This window comes from Saccopteryx bilineata, chromosome 4, assembly GCF_036850765.1.
Source record: "Saccopteryx bilineata isolate mSacBil1 chromosome 4, mSacBil1_pri_phased_curated, whole genome shotgun sequence".
NCBI lineage: Eukaryota > Metazoa > Chordata > Mammalia > Chiroptera > Emballonuridae > Saccopteryx > Saccopteryx bilineata.
The window spans coordinates 89,368,983-89,392,614 of NC_089493.1; the positions used below are offsets into that span (position 1 = coordinate 89,368,983).

The window sequence follows — 23,632 nt, forward strand, 5'->3', positions numbered from 1 at the left end:
AAATGGGAACAACCTAAATGTCCATCAATTGTGGACTAGTTAACTGAATTATCATACATCCATGCCACGTATACTTTGTAGCCTTTAGAAAGAATGACGTTGATCTGAGTGATGGGCATGGAAGATACCCAAGACAGACTAAATGAAAAGACAAGTCAATGGGCAGTGTTTAGTATGTTTCCATCTACAAAATAAGCTCCTACACATTGAACAACACTACATTTATGAATGTTTTAAGGTGTGACTTTGTCTTTCAGGTACCAAAAGGTACTAACTGCTCTCTTTCAATTCTTCTGAACCCAGTTTCATCCTTGTATTAGTCTGCTCAGGCTGCCATAACAAAATACCATAGACTCATTGGCTTAAACAACAGAAATTTTCACAGTTCTGGAGGCTGGGAAGTCCAAGATCAAGGTTCTGGCTGATTCAGTCCCTGGTGACTTCCTGGCTCTCTTCCTGCCACCTTCTCATAGTGTGTCCTCACTGTCCTAAGTGAGAAGGGAAGCTCCTCTTGTGTCTCTATTTTTTTTAAGTAACCTTTAAATTTTATTTTTCAATGACAGTATATATTCAATATTATTTTGTATTAGTTACAGGTGTACAGAACAGTGGTAAGACAATAATATGCCTTTTTGTGTCTTTTCTTATAAGAACACCAACCCTATTATGAGAACCCCACCTTCATGACCTCATGGAACCCTAAGTACCTCTCAGAGGTCCCATCTCTAAACGTGGGAGGACAGAAACATTAAGTCCATAAGAATCCTTCCAAAAAAACTCAGTCTGTAAAACAATGCTTTGTATCTGAACCAATCAAGGCTTTTTAAAATTAGCACAAAGGAAAACAGTGCCACAAAGAACCTGGATTGGTCATTCAGATACTTGATGTAGAGATGGTTAAGACAACTTCCAAAGTAGCTGACATTAATTACCAGAAAAAATCCAGAGTAACAAGCTAGAAGAAACATGTTAGGCCATCAGTAATATGTATATATCATCATGACTCATGCTATGGCTCATTTTATCCTTTAATGGGAACTGTGGGAATGGCAATCCTCCCAGTTTCCGAAGCAAGTGCCGGAGGGAAGTGCTATAATGGGGACTTTTCAAAATGTGAATTGCACAACAGTCCTCCTGAAATGAAAAACAATTTGCTAACGAAGAATGGTACTACTAACCCACATCTTCTCCCAGCACCATACTAGTTCATGTCACTGCTGATAGGGTGAGGTGACACTGCAGAGCCACGAACCAGACAGAGAAATGATTCAGAGACCCAACAAAAAATAGCGAGGTAGGATCTTATAGAAAAAAAAATTATTAAAGAGGTTTGAAATGCAGAGACAAAATTTTTCCTCGTTAAGACCCATTACTAACATAGAATAAATTGCACCATAAATAAAATAGTGTAAGGTGGTGGGTGGTCCTTTTCAGAAGGCAATAAACAGTAGAGTTAAATAACACAAATATCTGGGATTTTCAAAGAAAGCCCATTTTACTGAAGCTGTCAAAAGGTTTAAAAGCTTTTAGAGCAAACTGGGGAATTGGTTGGATCAGTAAGGATAAGCATATAGAATTATTATAGACGTTGTTAAATAACATAGACTTCAAAACTTAAAACATATCTATAAAAGCTTTTTATTTTTTTACTTTAGAGGGATCTAGTCTTGTAAATCTGGTTTTCTGAACAGAAAATTTTCTTGTTCAAGTTTCAATCCAAATGCAACTGCTCTGAAGAGAATGTCATACATATTAGAATTAGTCAGCTTTCTTAGATTTCCAAAAAGAGGTGGATGAGTGTGTGGGGGAGTGAAATACAAAAACCGTGTAGGTAGCACAAATTATAAAAGTCAAACAAGACAACTGGTATGACCTATGGAATCACGGTGTGCTTTCACAGTTTAATTAAGCATTTGCTCAAAGGCACAAAGTAAGCAAAGTTTAAAATTTATTTATTTTAGAGAGAGACAAAGAGAGAGAGGGACAGACAGGGATAGACAGACAGGAAGGGAGATGAGAAGCATCAATTTTTCGTTGCAGCACTTTAGTTGTTCATTGATCACTTTCTCATATGTGCCTTGACCAGGGGGCTCCAGCTGAGTGGGACACCTTCCTCAAGCCAATGACCTTAGGCTCAAGTCAGCAACCTTGGACTTCAAGCCAGCGACCATAGGGTCATGTCTATGATCACACGCTCAGGCTGGTAACTCCGCACTCAAGCTGGTGAGCCCGAGCTCGAGCTGGCGACCTCGGGTTTTGAACCTGGGCCTTCTACATCCCAGTCCAATGCTCTCTCTATTCACTGTGCCACCGCCTGGTCAGGCGCAATGTTTAACATTTATTTATTTATTTGTTTATTTATTTTGTATTTTTCTGAAGCTGGAAACGGGGAGAGACAGTCAGACAGACTCCCGAATGCGCCTGACCGGGATCCACCCGGCACGCCCACCAGGGGTGACGCTCTGCCCACCGCTCTGCCCACCAGGGGGCGATGCTCTGCCCCTCCGGGGCGTCACTCTGCAGCGACCAGAGCCACTCTAGCGCCTGGGGCAGAGGCCAAGGAGCCAACCCCAGTGCCCGGGCCATCTTTGCTCCAATGGAGCCTTGGTTGCGGGAGGGAAGAGAGAGACAGAGAGGAAGGGGGGGGGGGGTGGAGAAGCAAATGGGCGCTTCTCCTATGTGCCCTGGCCGGAAATCGAACCCGGGTCCCCCTGCACGCCAGGCCGATGCTCTACCGCTGAGCCAACCGGCCAGGGCCTTAACATTTATTTTTATAATTTCAGTATTCCTATTATTTTCTAATTCAAGTTTAGTCCAGTAGCAGGCATACAGGAGGCTATAAAAAACTATTGATTCTTTGCTTCTTTGTGAAAATTCAAACCATGTTATTCTAAAACAACCAAATGCTGTAGTCAGTGGTTTCAGTCCTTGTTCCTCAGTAGAATCACCTGGAGAGCTATAAATAAATCTTGATGCCCACCTTCCTCCTAAAGCAAATGAATTAAGAATCACTGGAGGTGTGGCCAGGGTATCAGTATTTCTTCAGAGCTCCCAAGGTGAGTCTCCTGCAAATTAAGAAAAGAGAACCATTAAGCTTCTACGTTTAGAATCATGTTATAACAGGGGTAAAGAGAGGGTGAAATTAGTAAAGGAGGTTCAACGTATGGTGACAGATGGAAACTAGACTTTAGGTGGTGAGCACACTATAGTGTACACAGATAATGAATTATGTTGTACACGTGAAACTTATGTTATTACCTAGTTACCTTACTAAAAATTATATATATATTTTAAAGTTTAATTGACATAACTGACATAACATTAAATTAATTTTAGGTGTACAGCTTAATGATTTGACATATACAGGATGGGGAAAAATTAGGCTTACAATTGTTTGTATGGAAACTATAATAAATAATAATTCATGTTCTGACAACTGTAAAACTTCTTTGGTCTCACCCTGTATATATATTCACAACAACAAATTTAGTTAACATCCATCACCACACAGTTACATTAAAAAAATTAAGTTTTTGAAATCCAAAATTGGTACCTGCACAATGCAGAGGAAAAGTATAGAAAAGTACAATTTTAAAAAGTTAATCTGGGCCTGACCAGGTGGTGGTGCAGTGGATAGAGTGTTGGAGTGGGATGCTGAGGACCCAGGTTTGAGATCTCGAGGTTGCCAGCTTGAGTGCAGGCTCATCTGGTTTGAGCAAAAGCTCACCATCTTGGACCCAAGGTCGCTGGCTCGAGCAAGGGGTTACTTGGTCTGCTGAAAGCTTGCGGTCGAGGCACATATGAGAAAGCCATCAATGAACAACTAAGGTGTCGCAATGCGCAATGAAAAATGAATGATTGATGCTTCTCATCTCTCCGTTCCTGTTTGTTCCTGTCTATCCCTCTCTCTGACTCTTTGTCTCTGTAAAAAAAAAAAAAAAAAGTTAATCTGAAATCCTATTACTCCTTTTGTTTATCGTTTTAGTTTTTTTTTCTATGAATATATATGAAATAATATGCAAAATGTAAAAAAAATATGTAAAATGTATAAAAACATACATTTTAAAATTAAAAGGTAGCATAGAAGTCATCTAGTATTAAGTCCCTCGTTTTACAGATGAAGAAATTAGGCTAAGACAGTTCCAGACTAAAAGTGACTCAGGTAGTTCATTTAGAATTAGATGCTAGGTTTCCCTTAATTTTTTTGCCAAACAAAATTTGTACCAAGACTGGAATCCTCAAAAGTTTAATTCCAAGTTAAAACTCCATTTCCATAACAAGTAGAGTTTTATAAAGTGCCTTCATCTCTCCTGAACTGTAGCATACAGCAAATTGCCCCAATGTGTTCTACGGAATATTGATTCCACAGACAGATGTGATAACAAAAGAGGGGGTAGATTGGGAAACAAAATTATAGGAGAGTCTTACTGAATCATTTCTTGTGATTTTAATGTTAAAGTAATAGCACTGACCACCTCTGGGGTGGGTATACTCGCAGAATATACTATGCAGTATTTGACCTTGGACCCCTTCCTTAGCTTAGTCCCAGTATCTTTACATTCTTTGGAATGTTTTAGCAAATAAGACTGTGAGGCCTTCCAGGATAAAGGAATAAAAGACCTGGAACACAGTGGTCCCTCGTCTATCGTGGGGGTTAGGTTCCAGAACTGCCCCCCACATAGGCGAAAATCCGTAAAGTAGCGATCTTGTATTTATTTTATTATTTATGTATAGTTTAGGCTTTATAAACCCTCCCCACACTCCTATAAACCTTTCCTACACTGTTATTAACCTTTCCCACACTTATTTTGCCTAAAAAATAATTAAAATAATATATAAAACTACCTATATACTGCAAAATCCCATGATATAGCGAAAAATCCACAATACCAAATTAGATATATACAATTTAAAAATCCGCAATAGAATGAGACTGTGAAAAGTGAACCGCGATATGGTGATGAGGAACGAGTGTACTCTACTGAAGTCAGAGCAACTTTGATTCAGGTTATAATTACATTTTTTTTTTTTAGATCTGGCCGGATAGCTCAGGTTGGTTGAGCATTGTCCCAAAGAACAGAGTTCGCCAGTTTGATTCCCAGTCAGGGTCCATAAGGAAAAGATTAATGTTCTTGTCTCTCTCCTTTCCTCACTCACTAAAATCAATAAATAAAAATAAAAATAAATCTTTTTAAAAAAGTAGGAGAGTACTTAAATTTTTTTTAGAAATGTTAATTTTTATAGAGAGGAAGGGGGGAGAGCGAGAGAGAGAGAGAGAGAGAGAGAGACTGGAAGATCAATCTGTTCCTGTATGTGCCTTGACTGGGGATTGAACCAGCAACCTCTGCACTTCAGGCCAGGGTAGGAAGTACTTTAAAATGGAAGGAATATATGAGTCAAGTGACTAACAATGTTTTAAAGTGTTCCTTTAAATTTTATTAAAGAAGCATAATAAAAATAGCTTGAAAATCAGACAAAATTGCACAAAAATAATTACCAGAAGACAATATATAACGTTTTTAATGTACTCCCTTCTAATTTTTGTTTTACTTTACGTTATTATAGTATACTCACAGTTTTTTTTTATTTATTTTATTCTATTTTTTTTAGAGACAGAGTCAGAGGGATAGACAGAGACAGACAGAAATGGAGACAGATGAGAAACATCAATCATCAGTTTTTCATTGCGCGTTGCGACTTCTTAGTTGTTCATTGATTGCTTTCTCATATGTGCCTTGACTGTGGGCCTTTAGCAGACCAAACAAGCCCTTGCTGGAGCCAGCGAACCTGGGTCCAAGCTGGTGAGCTTTTGCTCAAGCCAGATGAGCCCGTGCTCAAGCTGGCGACCTCGGGGTCTTGAACCTGGGTCCTTCCACATCCCAGTCCAATGCTCTATCCACTGCGCCACCGCCTGGTCAGGTGTATACTCACAGTTTTGTATTACTTTTACTTTCAATTAACTTCCTCATATTCACTAAACATTTATTCAGTGCTTTATAAATGTAAGGCAACCCAGGCTGTGGAATCAAAGATAATTAACATATAATTTCTACGCTTAAGGAATTTTTTTTTTAATTCACTGAAAGGAGTGGCAGAGACAGACTCCCGCATGCGGCCTGACTGGGATCCACCCAACAAACCCACTAGGGGGTGTTGCTCTGTTGCTCAGCAACCCAGATCTTCTCAGCACCCGAGGCTGAGGTCATGGAGCCACCCTCAGCACCCAGAGCCAACTCGCTCCAATTGAGCCATGGCTGCAGGAGAAGAAGAGAGAGAGAGAAGAGGGGAGGGGTGGAGAAGCAGATGGGCACTTCTCCTGTGTGCCCTGACTGGGAATTGAACCCAGTACATACACACGTTGGCTGAAGCTCTACCACTGAGCCAACTGGCCAGGGCCACCCTCAAAGAATTTGAAGGCCGAGGCCTTTGTGAAGTGTTAGATGAATCTCAAAGGTTCATCAGAGACCATAGGAATCAAGGCAGAAAAGTAGAGAGAAGGAAAATGATCTACAAGCTGGGTCTATTATCAGATAGGAATACATTATAGAATCGACTGGAAGGGGAAAAGTCCTTTTCATTCCTGCCTTGTTCATGCAGTCCTCTATAAACACATAATATCTCTAAAATCAGAAAACAAAGTGGGGGGAGTGGAAACCTTCAGCCTCTTCATATCACCATCATCTTTAAGGGTCTAAATTCTTTAGTTGGCCAGTGAAGCTCTTTTCAATCTTACCTTTCAACCATTGTCACAGTACTCCTCTTATCTGCCCCCAACTCCCAGCCATATCAACTATCGTGGAGTCAAAGTAATACAAATATAAAAATTATATGGTACCTTTTTTTTTTTTTTTTGTATTTTTCTGAAGCTGGAAACGGGGAGAGACAGTCAGACAGACTCCCGCATGCGCCCGACCGGGATCCACCCAGCACGCCCACCAGGGGCGAAGCTCTGCCCACCAGGGGGCGATGCTCTGCTCCTCCAGGGCCTAGCTCTGCCACGACCAGAGCCACTCTAGCGCCTGGGGCAGAGGCCAAGGAGTCATCCCCACCGCCCGGGCCATCTTTGCTCCAATGGAGCCTTGGCTGCGGGAGGGGAAGAGAGAGACAGAGAGGAAGGAGGGGGGGGGGAGGTGGAGAAGCAAATGGGCGCTTCTCCTATGTGCCCTGGCCGGGAATCGAACCCGGGTCCCCCACACGCCAGGCCGAAGCTCTACTGCTGAGCCAACCGGCCAGGGCCTATATGGTACCATTTTCAAATTTAGCAATTTAATTATTTTTATAATTTTATAGCTGGTGGAATGTAAATTGATGGAATTTTCCTAGTGGGCGTTTTAAATGAAAATTCCTTTAAAATGTGCATACTTTGATACAGCAATTGCTGTTCTGGTATTTTAACTTAAGAAAATAAGACATGCAAGAATGTTCACATTAATATGGATTATAAAAGAGAAAAATAAAACAGAAAACTTAAATATCCAATAATAGGTTAAATTATGATAAAGGTGTACAACTGAATACAAATCCCAATAATGTTGTAGATTACTTAATGAAATTAAAAAACACATTATGTGTCCTGGCCAGTTAGCTCAGTGGATAGAGCGTGGGCCTGGGGTATAAACGTCCCGCTTCAATTCCCTGTAAGGGCACAGAGCAGAAGCATCCATCTGCTTCTCTCCTTCTTCCCCTCTCGCAGCCAGTGGCTCAGCTGGTTCCAGTGTGTGCTCGAGGCGCTGAGGATAGCTCCTTTGCTTCTACGGTCAGCCTCAGGTGCTAAAAATAGCTGGGTTGATAGGAGCATGGGCCCCATACAAGGGTTGCCTGGTGGTACCCGGTTGAGACACTTGCAGGCGTCTGTCTCACTATCTCTCCTCCTCTCACTTAAAAATAAATAAATAAAAACAAACAAAACATAAAACACATTATGCATGTGTGACAAGCACACCATTTAACCTTACCAGAAACCTTGAAAGTAGGTAGATTATTCAACTTTTACGAATGAAGAGGTTTGAAACAAACAATTTAACTTGCCCAAGGTCATACAATTAAGCAATGAAGCCAGGATTCACATGAAGGACATCTGAATCTCAAGCCACGAGCCTTTCCTTTCCAAAACTGCCTCCTAGCTTTTGTGCAGAACCGGGGTACACCTATCAACCTCGCAGGGTTACTGTGAGAATTAAATGAAGTAATAAACACAAAGCTCCTGGAACACAGCGGACATTCAATACTTGGAAGCTGCTAAATAACTCAAAGTCGCATAATCCGCGCTGATACCAAGATTTCGCCCGGGTAGTCAACCTTTTTATACCTACCGCCCACTTTTGTATCTCTGTTAGTAGTAAAATTTACCGCCCACTGGTTCCACAGTAATGATAATTTATGAAGTAGGGAAGTAACTTTACTTTATAAAATTTATAAAGCAGAGTTACAGCAAGTTAAAGCATATAATAATAATTACTTACCAAGTACTTTATGTCAGATTTTCACTAAATTTGGCAGAATAAATCTTTATAAAACAACTTACTATAGTTAAATCTTTTTATTTATACTTTGGTTGCTCTGCTACCGCCCACCATGAAAGCTGGACCGCCCACTAGTGGGCAGTAGGGACCAGGTTGACTACTACCACTGGTTTAAGGGGAGATTTGAACTTTTTAATTCCCGGGAGAGCGCAGAACTCAAGCACCTTTCTCGGCTTCAACTCTTAAAGCAGCGTGGAGGATGGACCTTCCCTCTGCCGCGTTAAGTGCACCTCAGCGGTCAGGGAACACACACCAGACCTCTTCAGAAAGGAGGGGACGCGGGAAAGTCGCTTTAGGGAGAATTAAGCTCTGTCAGCTGCCCTACTTGCCAGCCTCAGAACCTCCACACACGACCGGTTCCGCCGCCTGGCCGTGTCCGGAAGAGACGTATTACTCACGCGCCGGAAGTGGCTTCGCGGACTGAGACGTAGAAGTCGCGGTCGCCGGCGAACCTGACGTTCCTTCTACTCCTTAGGATAAGGAAGTTCGCCGTTTTGGAAGGCGTCCTTTGCCATGACGGCTCAGGGGAGCCTGGTGGCCAACCGAGGCCGGCGCTTCAAGTGGGCTATTGAACTGAGCGGGCCTGGAGGAGGCAGCAGGTGAGGAGCCTGGGCGAAACGCGGCATCAGAGCCTTCCGCCCAGAACTGCTGCGGAGGCATGGAACCTGGACAGGCTAGGTGGCCTAAAGACGACTCCCGGGGAGCTAGTAGCTAGTATCTCGTGGAGGATTTTGTGCCCAAAGGATGCTTATTTAAGTCTTTCGAATGGGCAGGTGTCTGACGAACCCACGGGAGTGCTTGATCTAAGCTGCGTAGGTGCATCCAAAGATCTTCTATGAGCAGTAGAAAATGTGGCATATGAAGTGTGGGAGTCTGCAGCCTTAATTTCTTGGTTTGGTTCTTTAGGGGCCGAAGTGACCGGGGTGGTGGCCAGGGAGACTCGCTGTACCCAGTCGGTTACTTGGACAAACAAGTACCTGATACCAGCGTTCAAGAGACAGACCGGATCCTGGTGGAGAAGGTATAGAGGTATAGATGTCACTGCAGTCATGGGGCTAGTCCTAACCACACACCCACTTGTCTCTCCCAGACAGCATACGAATATCTTGCTGTCCATGGTCCTTATACTGAATCTTTGGTAGCTCGGCTGCTTGAGATTAATGTTATGGTAGTTTACATATCAACTCCAAAAATGCTTAATAATTGGAAAAAGTAAAGACATTTGAAACATAAGGCATAATAAAGTAGGTTCAATATTACTTGTTGTTGGCGATGCCTTCCAGTTGCCATCGTTTTCTACTCTAATTTCCTTACACCACATAATCAGTCTGTCAGGATATTCTGTTGACTTTACCTTCAAAATAGATTTAAAAATCTTACTTTTTTTTGGTGACAGTGACAGAGACAGACAGACAGGAAGGGAGAGAGATGAGAAGCATCAATTCTTCCTTGCACATCTTAGTTGTTCAATGATTGTTTTCTCATAACGTGCCTTGACAGGGGTGGGGTGGGGAGGGCTCTACAGCAGAGCGAATGACCCCTTGCTCATGCCAGTGACCTTGGGCTACAAGCTAGCGACCTTTGGGCTCAAGCCAGCAACCATGAGGTCATGTCTATGATCCCACACTCAAGCCAGGGTCGCTCAAGCTGGTGAGCCCGTGCTCAAGCTGGATGAGCCGGCGCTCAAACCGGTGACCTCGGGGTTTGGAACCTGGGTCCTCTGTGTCCCTCTCAGATGCTCTATCCACTGTGCCACCACCTGGTCAAGCCAAAATCTTACTTTCTTACTACCTTCACCTATCATCCTGGTCTAAGCCAATACTATTTTTCACCCAGGTGCCTGCAACAGACTAAAAAAAGAAATGAATTCTTTTGAGTTGTGGTTTATTTACAATTAACTGTATTCATTTAAATTGTGATTCCCTGGCCCTGGCTGGTTGGCTCAGCAGTAGAGCTTCGGGCCTGCGTGTGGAAGTCCTGGGTTCGATTCCGGTCAGGGCACACAGGAGAAGTGACCATCTACTTCTTCACTCCCTCCTCCTTCTTTCTCTTTCTCTCTCTAGCCCCTCCTGCAGCCATGGCTCCAATAGTTTGAGCAAGTTAGCCCGGGCTGCTGAGGATGCTTCCATAGCCTCGCCTCAGGCGCTAAAATAGCTCATTTGCCAAGCAACAGAGCAGTGGCCCTAGATGGGCAGAGCATGGTCTGGTAGGGGGCTTGTGGGTGGATCCCAGTCCAGGGCCATGCTGTAGTCTGTCTCTCTGACTCCCACCTCTCAATTAAAAAAAAAAAAAGTGGTTTCTCAACCTCAGTCCTGTTTGAGTTGAATAATTAATTCTTCATTGTAGGGGCTGTACTGTGCACTGTGGAATGTTTAGCAGCAACCCTGGCCTTAACCATTAGGTGCCAAAGTTCCCTTCCCCAGTTGTAATAACCAAAAACGTCTCCAACATTACCATTCTCCAGGGAGACAAGTTGCTCTCCATTGAGAAACACTGATGATGATGATGATGATTTTGATTCTCAGAGTACATTCATTAAAGCTGGGACAGTGTAACAAGGAAGGTCCTAGGATAGAAGAAGCAACAGGAGAGAGACCAGTTGGGCTGCTTTGGCTCTCTAGAAAAGTTACAGGAAAGCAGTGAGCCAAGGCAAGGCTGCTGTCAGCTCACTGGGAAGTCAGAGAAAAGGGAGACTTGGAGACAGGTTGAGGGGGTTGGCTGGGGGTGAGCTCTCACTCCATCCCTTGGTTGCAAGTCTGGTGAGGTCCCCCAGTCAGGAGATGCACGCCTGTGGGTGAAGAACATGAAGAAGGGAAGGGTGCTACTAGGAGGGAGAGTATATTGAGAAGCAATGATTATTATTAGTTATTTTCTTTTTAACTTTCTTTTTTTTATTTTTTCTGAAGTTGGAAACAGGGAGGCAGTCAGACTCCCGCATGCGCCTGACCGGGATCCACCCGGCACGCCCACCAGGGGGCGATGCTCTGCCCATCTGGGCCGTTGCTCTGTTGCATTCAGAGCCATTTTAGTACCTGAGGCAGAGGCCATAGAGACATCCTCAGCGCCCGGGCCAACTTTGCTCCAATGGAGCCTTGGCTGCAGGAGGGGAAGGGAGAGACAGAGAGGAAGGAGAGGGGGAGGAGTGGAAAAGCAGATGGGCGCTTCTCCTGTGTGCCCTGGCCGGGAATCGAACCCAGGACTCCTGCACGCCAGGCCGATGCTCTACCACTTAGCCAACTGGCCAGGGCCTATTTCTTTTCTTTTTTTTTTTTTTTGAGAGAGAAAGGGACAGACAGAAGGGAGAGAGATGAAAAACATCACCTCAGTTTTCATATGTGCCTTGACTGGGGGGCTCCAGCTGAGCCAATGACCCCTTGCTCAAGCCACGACCATGGGGTCATGTCTGTAATCCCAAACTCAAGCCGACGACCCCATGCTCTAGCTGGTGACCTCGGGGTATCAAACCTGGGTTTCAGTGTCCCAGGCTGATGCTCTATCTACTACTCCAGCACCTGGTCAGGTCCATCTCAAGCTTTTTGTACTTATTCTTCCCTTTTCCTGGAATACTTTTCCCCAGCTACCTTTGACTTCTCTCTCATCTCAAATGTTACCTCCTTAATGAAGCCTACCCTCGCAGCACTCCCTATCCTGTTTTCCCACTTTATATTTCTCCATGTCATTCATAAGTATGGTAGAATTTACTGTCTACCGTTTCATTCTTGTAAGCTCCATGGAGCAGGATTTCGTTTCTCAAGTGCTTAGAACAGTGCCTGCTTTTTCTTTCCTCTCAGCCTTGCTAATGTTCAATACTATATGATCTTGGTTTTTTGAAATTCAAGTGATTTTCACAACATGAAAATGACAGATATTATCATTTCTTTCTTGGTAAGATCATTTTTCATCTTGGTATCAAATTGTAACAATACATGATAGTAAAAGTATTAAAATGGCCTGATATTAAAGGTAGATTATCATAAAATATATACTTTCTTTAGAACAGTTCTGTTGTATGGATGATTTAAGTATGGCCATTTATTCTTTTAATAGAGTAAACCCAAGTGTATAGTGGCATATTATTTTTATATAGCCTGATTAACTTTGTTAATGGTTTGTTTAGAATTTTTACATTTAGGTTCATGACTGATAGTGAACTTGAACTTTTCTCATAATGTTCTTGTCAGGTTTTGGTGCTTATGAGGCCCCATATAATGAGTTGTAGAATGTTCATTTTTATTCTCTGAGTTTAAGATTAGCTTTATATTCTTCGTAAATGTTTAGAATTTGCCAAGAAAGACCATCTGGGCTTGATCACAGATTTAGTTTCTTAAACAGTTACAGGATTATATTTCCAATTTCTTATGCCATTTAGGTAGGTTGTATTTTTTCTAGGAATTGAACCATTTCCTAATATTCATAATATCACTTTAGTATTTGCAAGATTTACAGAGATGTCTTTTTTTATACTGATGTTGAATATTTATTTCCCATCCTTTTTTTCATCAGACTTACCAGTGTTGACCTTATTAATCTTAAAAAAACAAACAAACCCAAACACCTTCCGCTTTCTTGATTTAAAGATCGTTTCATTAATTACTGTTCTCATTTTTATTTTCTTCCTTTTCCTTTCCTTGGGTTTGTTCTTTTTCTAACTTATTAAAATAGATGCTTGCCTGACCTGTGGTAGCGCAGTGGATAAAGCGTAGACCTGGAAATGCTGAGGTCGCCAGTTCGAAACCCTGGGCTTGCCTGGTCAAGGCACATATGGGAGTTGATGCTTCCAGTTCCTCCCCACCTTCTCTTTCTGTCTCTCTCTCCTCTCTCTCCCTCTCTGTCTCTCTCTCTCCCTTTCTCTCTCCTCTCTAAAATGAATAAATAAAACAAAAAAAACCCCTCACTTAAAAAAAAATAGATGCTTAGTTTGTTTTTAGTCCTTTGAATATGTATTTGTTATATATTTTTTAAAGTTTTTGCTGTCACACAAATGCTAATAATTATTTTGATCAGTTAAAAATATATTTTTCATTATTTAATTCATGAATTATTAAGAATATATTTGTTAATTCCAACTCAAGGGATTTTTTGGTTACCTTTTTGTTATTGATTTCTAGCTTAATTGCATAGTAATCAAAGAACATGCTTTGTTTAATGTGAGTTGTTATTTATACTTTATGGTTCAGCCTGACCTATGGTTGCGCAGTGGATGATGCTTCCAGCTCCTCCCCCCTTCTCTCTCTCTCTCTCTGTCTCTCTCTCCTCTCTAAAATGAATAATAAAATTAAAAAAAAATTAAAAAAAAAACCCTCTCGATATACTTTATGGTTCAGCAGGTGGTCAGTTTTGTGAATGTCCCATTTGTGTTTGAGAAGAATGTAAATTCTGCTGTTGGTGCAATGTTCTATGTCAGTTGGGTTAAGTTTATTAATAATGTCTTTCAATTCTTCTATATCTTGATTTCTTTGTTCTATTAGTTACTGATTGAGCTTTGCTAATTTCCTGCTATGTGGGTTTATCTATTTCTTCAGTTGTAAGTAGAACAATGATAGATGCAGAAATACAGGACAGAAGCAGGGAAACCTTTGTTTAGTTAGGGGGAAGTGACACCTGAAGAATCTATAGGGAAAAATTTTAGGTGACATGGAGGCCAGAGGTGGTAGAATTGGTATCAGGTCAGTCAGAAGCACAAAATTGAGACTTGTGTTCATCTGACTTTAACATCAGTGATACAATTAATGTGAGACTGAGGGTAGTAATGAGAAGTTACCGTCGTGTCTTTTGTTTTAGCGCTGCTGGGACATTGCTTTGGGTCCCCTCAAACAGATTCCCATGAACCTCTTCATCATGTACATGGCAGGCAATACTATCTCCATCTTTCCTACTATGATGGTGTGTATGATGGCTTGGCGACCCATTCAGGCACTTATGGCCATTTCAGCCAGTAAGTATTCTTGAAGTAATAATCCTTCCCAACGTTTTAAGAGTTAAAGGCAAATTCTTAGGTAGAACCCATATTGGAAATCTCTGGCATGGATCTTGGCTAGTAGCAGGGGGTGGAGGGTACCCAGGGTGGGTGATGGTAATGGTGGTGAAATGGAGGAAAAAACAGTGCTTATCATGGTTATTTGTTCACTTTTAATAGTACTATTTGCTATTTTACTGTGGGCCTGTTTATATTATTTATACTGTTTTAATATGTGGCCTGATTCATACTTTTTTTAAAAGTTGTTTTGGTTTTGACACTTTGTTATCCCAACAGCTTTCAAGATGCTAGAAAGTTCAAGCCAGAAGTTCCTTCAGGGTTTGGTGTATCTCATTGGGAACCTCATGGGTTTGGCATTGGCTGTTTATAAATGCCAGTCCATGGGACTGTTGCCTACGCATGCATCAGATTGGTTAGCCTTCATTGAACCCCCTGAGGTAAGGCAAAAGGAAAATTAGCTTTGGGGCCGCTTGTAATGAACAGTAAATAGCTGATCCATTTGATGATGGGGGATTAGGGTTGGTATTAGCACTCATTTCTTAAGAAATAAAATCCATTAGGAGTTTGGAAGTTATTTCTTAAGGATAAAATAACTTGTGATTAAAATATTAAGTACTTTAAGTTCTTGATTCAGGAAGTTATTTCAGTGCTCATTCCCACTCATCAGTTTACTCTTTCTTGTTTCAGAGGATGGAGTTCAGTGGTGGAGGACTGCTTTTGTGATCCTGAGAAAGAAGCATCTGGTGCCTGTGTATTTGGATCTCATTTACAACCTTCTTTCGCCCTGTGGCTCCTCCTCAGCATAGTCACCCCTAACATTATCACTCGTGCTGAAAAGAACCGAGGCACTCTTTTCTCCATGTGAGGAGGCCCACAGCCTAGAAAGATAACGTACACATAATTATAAACACAAAGAAACTGCATTACAACCTTTGACCGAAAATAATGTAGAAAACTTTATTTATGTTTCCAGTATAGAGCAAACAGCAAATAAAATCATAACTCTATGTAAACAAAAGAATGGTTGCTGCAAAATCAAGAACCACAGCAGCATCTTCTTTCAATAAATTAAATGGTCAAGAACAGTGCTTTAAAAAATATTGTACACATTTCCCTTAAATCTGTTTTTCTTAATCTTTCACTTCCATTTAACACAAGCTGGGACATAAAAATTCTGTTGGAGACACTTGCGGAGGATGTGAGAGGCTAATGCTGGATTCTGATTATACATGATGAAAAGAAAAATAAACCAGACAAAAAGAGCACATAAATATGCTCCTAGTGTAATTGCTACTTGAATATCCACAATAATGGATTTTTAACGTTTAGGGGGAATGAGGATTGGAGGAATGGTTGAGGCCACAGGATCTGAGGCAATGGAAGATACAAGTAGTCATCTTCCCCTGCCAAGAGGAAACCAGTACCTGTCAAGTAGATGCTAGAATTCAAACTTCAGCTCTTAAGATAGCTACAGAAGGCAGAGGGGCAGCAATGGAAAATGTATTATAACCTGCCCTGGCAAAGTCATAGCTAAGACTTAAAAGCTGGATCTTACTCTAAAGGTAGGAGGAGAACTTCTGTCTCTCTTTCCTTCTTAAAACACAGAACCCCTTCCCCTAAGGTGCATTCTTATCTAGTTTTCAGTATTGCTTTATTTGCAGTGATTAAAAGAGACAAGACGCTTTGCAGACAAACAACATAAGCAACACATGGACATGAAATGCTCTAGACAGAGACAAGTTTAAATCTGGCCTCATAACCATTTTCCCATGTAACAGTGATTTTGTTATAGGGGCTGAAGCAGTGGCTGTATTAGTAGCCACTAGTTCCCTTATCCCTTTAAAAGATTCTTATAGAGCTCCAACCACAGAAAGCTTTTAAAACTAACCTTAACTTCTGCCCACATTTTATTATATATGGAAAAAAAATATATATGTAAATATAATTTTGGCCAGAGGGTGTGTAGAGGAATTCCTGGGCAGGCTGACCTTTAGAGCATGGACCTTTAATATCTTGGGTCTTGTGGAACCTGTTCTATTGCTGGACTCAACAATGGAGAGTTGCAGTGGAAATTGTAAACAATGCTTCTACCCTCTGCCAGATTAGCAGAATAAAAGATAAAGATTCTGTTGAAAGAAAAAACACAAGGAACAAACTGAAATGACCCAGTTTCTTAAGCCATATTGAAGGGTTTTCTTCTCTTTCTGTAAGGGTCAAATGAACAATCTGCTAGCACCTACGTCAGCTTGTTCCATACCCTCTAGGGTAGTCAAAAGCTCCATATTTTACTGGGTAATCAAAAAAGTGGCACTATCAGTCAATAAAGTGAAATTCAAAAGCAGCCATAAATATAGGCAAATAGTTCCTTGAAATAACCTATCCTGTAAAAAATGATTTCACATATTTGAAATAACCACTTAGTCACACAGGGTAATTTCCCTATGCTTGAAAGCCAGGTGTTTTCTGGTCAGTAAGTTAGCAAATAAAAAGTTAAGCTCGCATAAGTATTTCTGTAACACAACGCTTCTAAAACAAAATAAATAGCAGAAGACAGCTTGGATAATCTCTTGGTTTAGAGCCACATTTCTACAGTCAGAATGAAGAATAAAATTGAAAGGAAAATGCATATACTAACATTTAAGTGATGGCCTCAAGTCTTCACTATGGCTTTAGAAATGAATCCACAGGTTTCTTAGTGAAATAAATTTCTTGAATCAGGACAGTGTCAATTGTATCCAATTTTTAGTGAAGTAGGAAAGCAGAATAACAGCATCTCAGTAACTTTGGCACTATGGAAGGAATATGGCTCTGGAACTTCGAATTCCATTGCTGGGTTTCCCCTTTCAAAGACAGAAATCTTTTAGGGAAGGTTTTAGCCAGTCTTCCTTGTGTTTGTTCCTGTGATTTTTGACCTGTGCCTACTCACCCAGAGGGCATAAAAGGGAGAAAGAAAGGTGAACCTATTGGTTGGTCAATGTACATTATCATCTCTATTTCTTTTCTTTCCTGTATTTTTTAGATAACAGCTTGTATGTTTTGATCATGTCACAGGTAACCAGATTATATTTCAGTAAATCTTAATAGCTATCTTTAGAATTTCCTTAGTTTGGCCATTTGAAAAGAACCTGAAAGAAATAAGTTTTACTCCACTGTTTAAAAACAATTTCCACAGTAACACTGCCTGTATTACAATCTTAACTACAGAGTGGGTTTTGAGAAACAAACAGCTGAAATATACAACAACCCAGTATGTGTACCTAAACTTGGTATTTTGGGGAAAATCTTGTTTTTGAGGAAGAAGCAGAAGTTGCAGCCCATATTTAAATTTTTGTAAATTAGTACCCTAATATAACTTTAGAGTCCTGGAGAACAGTGGATACACTCAAGAAAATTAGCTAAAAAAGGTTTTCATCTTGGCTGGCCACAATGACCTTCACCAGGATGTTATATGCCCCTATTCTTGGCCATGAATTCCTTAGTATGATAGTGTTTCTGTTACCCTCATGGTGCCATCAAAGAACCATGACTTCTGAGACTCATCTTTAATATTTCATATGTACTTGCTTTTTGTCTTCAGTTGAATTTCTAGTGCCCCTTCTGCCAATTCATTTTATTGGTTCAGCTTGTTAAGTCTAACTTGCCTTCAACTGGTACAGACATGGCTTTAGGACTTGACCATTTTTCTAACGTTGAGGGAATATTTGCTTCTGCAAGGACAGCAGATCATCTGGGAGCAAAGAGCAGAACTATTGTTACTTTTCTGCACAAGTACTTGAGGCTCAGCTCATCAAGAGTTCATTCAGGTGATGCGTACAGAACACAGGCCTCTGTGAGAGTGGTAGGAAAGAGCTGGTGCTTCCATGAAGGATGGAAGCCTTTTAGGAAACATGAAGCCAAGCAGAGTCATTCAGGAGTAGATTACGAATAAATGGTGATCACTTCACTGCCACCACCTCGAACAAGGAGAACTCGCTCTAGTCCCTCGGTGAGCACTTCTAGGAACTCCATGTCTTCAGTATTTGTCAAGGAGACAAGCAGAAGAAGAGCACACTTTACAACCTGGTATCATGATCAGAGTTTATCTGATTACAAAGGTGTAAAATCAACATGCTTGTTTTAATTATTTAATACTCAGAAATGGGACTACTTTGTGATTCAATTTCACTTTGTGAATCAATCCAGGGATCTAATCCTTTTGCACATATAATACAGGGCTCTTTTCCCACTTGTTAGATTTTTTTTCTAAATGTTTTTTTAAATAAGCAGAAACCCATAAGTAATGTGTTATTTGTAGCAAAATAAGCAAGAAACCCAAACAAACCAAACAAAAAAACACAACAGGGCAGGTCATTAAGATTCCTAGAAAGAACCCAAGCAATTTCTAAATAAGTTGCTCAAGTTGAATTTTTCTGCCAGCTTTTTCCTTTTCAAAAAATCTCTTCCTGGCCCTGGCCATTTGGCTCAATGGTAATGTGTCGACCCAGTGTGTGGATGTCTCAGGTTGGATTCCTGGTCAGAGCACACAAGAGAAGCGACCATCTGCTTCTCTGCCCCTCCCCCTCTCACATCTCTTTCTCTCCTGCACTCCTGCAGCCATGGCTTGATTGGCAGGAGTTGGCTCCATGGCCTCTGCCTCAGGCGCTAAAAAAGAGCTTAGTAGCTGAGCAAGGGAGCAAGGGCCCCAGATGGGCAGAGCATCGCCCCTTAGTGGGCTTGCCAGTCAGGGCGCACGCAGAAGTCTGTCTTTCTATATCTCCTCCTCTCACTTGGAAAAGAAGAAGGGAAAAAAAATCTCTACCTGCCCTTGCTGGTTAGCACAGTTGGTTAGAGCATCATCTAGAAGTGCAGAGGTTGCCGGTTTGACCCCGGGTCGGCACATACAGGAACAGATTGATGTGTGTGTGTGTGTGTGTGTGTGTCTCCTCCCCCCCTTCCACTCTCAGTAATATCAATCAATAAAAATTTTTAAGCCTTGACCAGGTGGTGGCACACTGGATAGAGCATCAGACTGGGATGCAGAGGACCCAGGTTCGAAACCCTGAAGTTGCTGGCTTGAGTGTGGGCTCACCCGGCTTGAGTGTGGGCTCACCAGCTTGAGCACGGGTTCACTGGCTTGAGCGTGAGATCATAGACATGACCCCATGGTACCTGGCTTGAGCCCAAAGGTCGCTGGCTTGAAGCCCAAGGTTGCTAGCTTGAGCAAGGGGTCAACTTGCTCTGCTGGAGCCTACTGTTCAAGGCACATATGAGAAAGCAATCAATGAACAACTAAGGTGCTGCAACAAAGAATTGATGCTTCTCATCTCTCTCCCTTCCTGCTTGTCTGTCTCTATCTGTTCCTCTCTCTGTCTCTGTCTCACAAAAATAAATAAATAGAAATAAATTTAAAAATCTCTGCTACTGGTGGGAAAAGGCCCGTTGATACCACTGAAGTGCTAAAGCAGTGCCATAAAAAAATCCTGGGATCAGAGTATAATAAAAACCTTCATCTCTTTTTCCCCTCAGAGAAGGGTCTACTTCATCTGCTTCTTTCTAACACCATGCAAAAGAAGGAGGCTTTGCAAGTGGGTACAACCTGAAAAGGAGAAAGGATGTGGGTATTCTGTCTCTAAGATTGTCAGAAAGGGTCTTATACAATGTTAGAAGTAATGTTGCAAATATGCCACCTAAAAAGTCACTTTAGGGTTCAGAGAGAACATACGCCCCAACTCTGTAAAAGAAGATTAATTTCACTACTTTGTAAGATCCTTGTCTAAGACACTTTTTTTTTTAAGTGAGAGGAGGGGAGATAGTAAGACAGACTCCTGCATGCACCAAGACCAGGATTCACCCGGCAACCCTCTGTCTGATGCTGGAATCAACCAGCTATACTCAGTATGTAGGGCTGATGCTTGAACCAAGTGTGCCACTAGCTGCAAGAGGTGAAGAGACAGAGAAGGAAAGGGAGGGGATGAGAAGCAGGTGGTTACTTCTCCTGTGTGCTCTGACTGGGGATTGAATCTGGGATGTCTGCATGCTGGGCTGATGTTCTATCCACTGAGCAAACTGGCCAGGGCTGCCTAAGACTTTTAAAAATCTTCCCTCTTTAAGAGGGGAATTCTGGCACAGACAGTGACTTTACAGGTACCTAGCCGTCTCATCTAAAAAACAAGCTAATATTTTCCCTACTGGTAGCTCCATTTTAAAAGGATACAGTTTTCATCACCCTCAGGGTTTCGGGGTGGCCCTGGCATATTCAACAAAACCAGCTTTGCTTCATGGGACTTGTTGACTATAACCTCATTGAGCTTCACAGCTGTATGCATTCGTCTCACATTTGACTTGTCCCTGGGGAAGGAAAGGAGAGGGAGGGGGAGAAAGAGAGGTGGTTAAGACAAAGAGAAAACTAGGCACATAGTCAACAACCTTAAAAACCTTGGGGTATAGGCCCTGGCTGGTTTGCTCAGTGGTAGAGCGTTGGCCTGGCGTGCAGGAGTCCCGGGTTCGATTTCCGGCCAGGGCACACAGGAGAAGCGCCCATCTGCTTCTCCACCCCTCCCCCTCTCTGTCTCTCTCTTCCCCTCCCGTAGCCAAGGCTCCATTGGAGCAAAGTTGGCCCGGGTGCTGAGGATGGCTCTGTGGCCTCTGCCTCAGGCGCTAGAGTGGCTCTGGTCGCAACAGAGCGACGCCCCGGATGGGCAGATCATCGCTCCCTGGTGGGTGTGCCGGGTGGATCCTGGTCGGGCGCATGTGGGAGTCTGACTGCCTCCCCGTTTCTGGCTTTGGAAAAATACAAAAAAAAAACAAACCTTGGGATATAGAGATTTTTTGCTTTGAGTATGAACAATGTAATGAAGAAAATGACTTCCTTATAATATTAGTATCTTGGGTCTACTTCATTCTTTGCTTGTTTTATACCAGGGACACAGTATAGAGAAGAAGGATAGTTAGCTGTGTACAATGTTAACTGGTAGCTGATATAAATAGTCAAACAACAGAGAGATGGCTGGATTTGGGGTGAAACGAACAGATTCCATCCTTTGTGACACTGACTAGGATGCTATGTTCTGTGATAAGCTTGTGAGTTGGAAAACTTACGGACGCATGTTGAGCAGGTCCTGGAACCCTTCCATTGACTTGGCCTTTTGCCCCCGGGATGCCATGTACTTGTCTTTTGTCCAAGTCATGTGCACCTTCTCCTGATAGGTTTCTGTCTCTTCATCCTCATCAGAGCCGATGCTGGTCAAGCGTAGCATTGAATTCCGGTCTTTCACCAACTGTGCCTGAGGAAGGCCCAACACAGCTCTGATTCTATACCCAATTTTCTTTCATGCTCCATCTTTCAATTATTTTCAAACAATAATGTGATTATAGTGGGATAACTGACAAAGCAAGCAGGAAAGAATCTGTCATCTTATAAAAACAATATAGACCATCCCTGTCAGTGACAGACTTCATAGGGCCAGGATCAGATCAATGCAGCAGGGTCTCACCTCTCTGTCCCGCTCTGTTTTGGAGAGTCGCATGTGCCGGAGCATCTGGGACCTTTGCTCCATCATCAGAGTGCGCTCATAAGTATAAGCTGATATGTCACTGTCATGCTGCCACATTCATCAGAGGGGGGCAACAAGCAAAAAGGAGAAAGAAGGGTGAACATCACATTTCCATTTCCGCTCACTAAATTAAACCAGGGAGAGTATCACAATATCCACCTAAGTTTCACTCCTATTTTGTTTTGTCATTGAGCTACAGAAACACAATACTGTGGACTGCAGATCAAATCCAGGAGCTCTGATAATCTTTCTCATAATCGAACCATTACTTGTGTTTCCTTAAACCACAAAACACAAACTCGAGCCTTTTTTTAAAAAAAAAAATACTGGTAGGTTATAAAAAAAAAAACAACCTCTCTGTGATTTTAGCTTAAATATATGAATGAAAATGTAATAAAATTATATTAAGCAGACAAAAACCTGACAAAAATATACTGCTCACAAAAATTATAGGGGATATTTTTCAAATGAATATGAAGCAATAAAATATCCCAATTTTTGTGAGCAGAATATAAGGGCTATGTAACAAATAAAGAAGAAAACAAAAATTAAGAAAACCATGGCTTTGGCCAGTTGGCTTAAACAGTGGAGCATCTACCTGGCATGTGGAAGTCCTGGGTTCGATTCCCAGCCAGGGCACACAGGAGAAGTGCCCATCTGCTTCTCCACCCTTCCCCCTCTCTTTTCTCTCTTCCCCTCCCGCAGCCAAGGCTCCATGGGAACAAAGTTGGCCCAGGTGCTGAGGATGGCTGCATGGCCTCCACCTCAGGTGCTAGAATGGCTCCGGTTGCAACGAAGCAACGTCTGCTGGTGGGCTTGCTGGATGGATCCCAGTCAGGCACATGCGGGAGTCAGACTCTCTGCCTCCTCACTTCTCACTTCAGAAAAATATATATTAAAAAAAACACCCAACACATATCAAATACTATATACATATTCTACTTGTCTATATCAACATGTTAGGGTTGTGTTGAACTAAGGGATTAATCCACATTTGCAGTTAAAGAATTTACCAAACCAGAAGAGGTACTAGGAAGACAGGATTGGGGGTGACGGGAACAGAGGGTGGTTTCTTTGCAGCTATCTCACCATCTCCACCACTTCCACCTCAGCCTCAATGCGCAGGTGATACAGGAAGGTGGCCAGGTCCTTCTTCATCTGGATACTGTTATCCTCTAGTTGGGCTACTGTGAAGATCCGTATGCTGCATTTTCGCCACACCTGAGAAAGTGCCATACATACATGGAGAATTTGATGTAGGAAGGCAAAGTGAGTTATTTCTCAAAACACAAGGCATTTTCACCTGGAACACCTTGCTACAGTATCAGAGTATTGGTTCCTAGCTTCCTGCTTGCAACATTATTGTAGTACTAGGGCAAAAGCTTGACTAAGAAACACATTAAGTACTATTTTAAAGAGTTCTTAAATTCATTAGGAAAGCATCTGGCAAAAAAGGCATGTGATACATTAAGAGAGTGCTTTGTTCAGCTAGCATATTGATGGCACCATACATTCAGACTATATTTATTATTTAAAATTACAGTTTAATTGTCACACATGCATGCACACACACATCCTTGGGTTTCCAAAATTTGAGACCT

General features: G+C 41.9%; 2 protein-coding genes and 1 long non-coding RNA gene across 9 annotated transcripts in view; 1 reads left to right on the top strand and 2 right to left on the bottom strand.

Moving 5' to 3' along the window:
- Positions 1–1,639: 1,639 nt before the first annotated feature.
- LOC136334950 (uncharacterized) lies at positions 1,640–8,880 on the bottom strand. The gene is made up of 3 exons (XR_010731238.1): positions 8,687–8,880; positions 3,728–3,922; positions 1,640–3,065 (listed from the first exon to the last, which is right to left on the bottom strand). It is a non-coding gene; the product is annotated as an uncharacterized lncRNA (long non-coding RNA).
- Positions 8,881–8,934: 54 nt separating this feature from the next.
- EMC4 (ER membrane protein complex subunit 4) lies at positions 8,935–15,770 on the top strand. Of its 3 annotated transcripts, XM_066277239.1 has the most exons (5): positions 8,935–9,121; positions 9,429–9,543; positions 14,304–14,457; positions 14,776–14,936; positions 15,187–15,770. In XM_066277239.1, exons 1-5 carry the CDS (start codon positions 9,036–9,038, stop codon positions 15,220–15,222), a joined length of 552 nt encoding a protein of 183 aa, XP_066133336.1. In that variant the 5' UTR covers positions 8,935–9,035; the 3' UTR covers positions 15,223–15,770. The 3 variants fall into 3 exon arrangements, with proteins under 3 accessions (XP_066133336.1, XP_066133338.1, XP_066133337.1); XM_066277241.1 differs by lacking the exon at positions 14,776–14,936; XM_066277240.1 differs by lacking the exon at positions 8,935–9,121 and having other exon boundaries at positions 9,429–9,551.
- Positions 15,431–23,632, bottom strand: part of SLC12A6 (solute carrier family 12 member 6) — a 107,015-nt gene continuing 98,813 nt past the window's right edge. For 4 of the 5 annotated variants that reach the window (XM_066277235.1, XM_066277234.1, XM_066277236.1 and 1 more), the window contains 5 exons: positions 23,121–23,252; positions 21,972–22,079; positions 21,577–21,761; positions 20,693–20,826; positions 15,431–18,509 (listed from right to left, as the gene is read on the bottom strand). In XM_066277235.1, coding sequence (XP_066133332.1) covers positions 18,418–18,509; positions 20,693–20,826; positions 21,577–21,761; positions 21,972–22,079; positions 23,121–23,252 — 651 coding nt within the window. In that variant the 3' untranslated portion in view covers positions 15,431–18,417. The remainder of the gene's footprint in view (positions 18,510–20,692; positions 20,827–21,576; positions 21,762–21,971; positions 22,080–23,120; positions 23,253–23,632) is intronic. The other variant, XM_066277237.1, reaches the window with a different exon arrangement.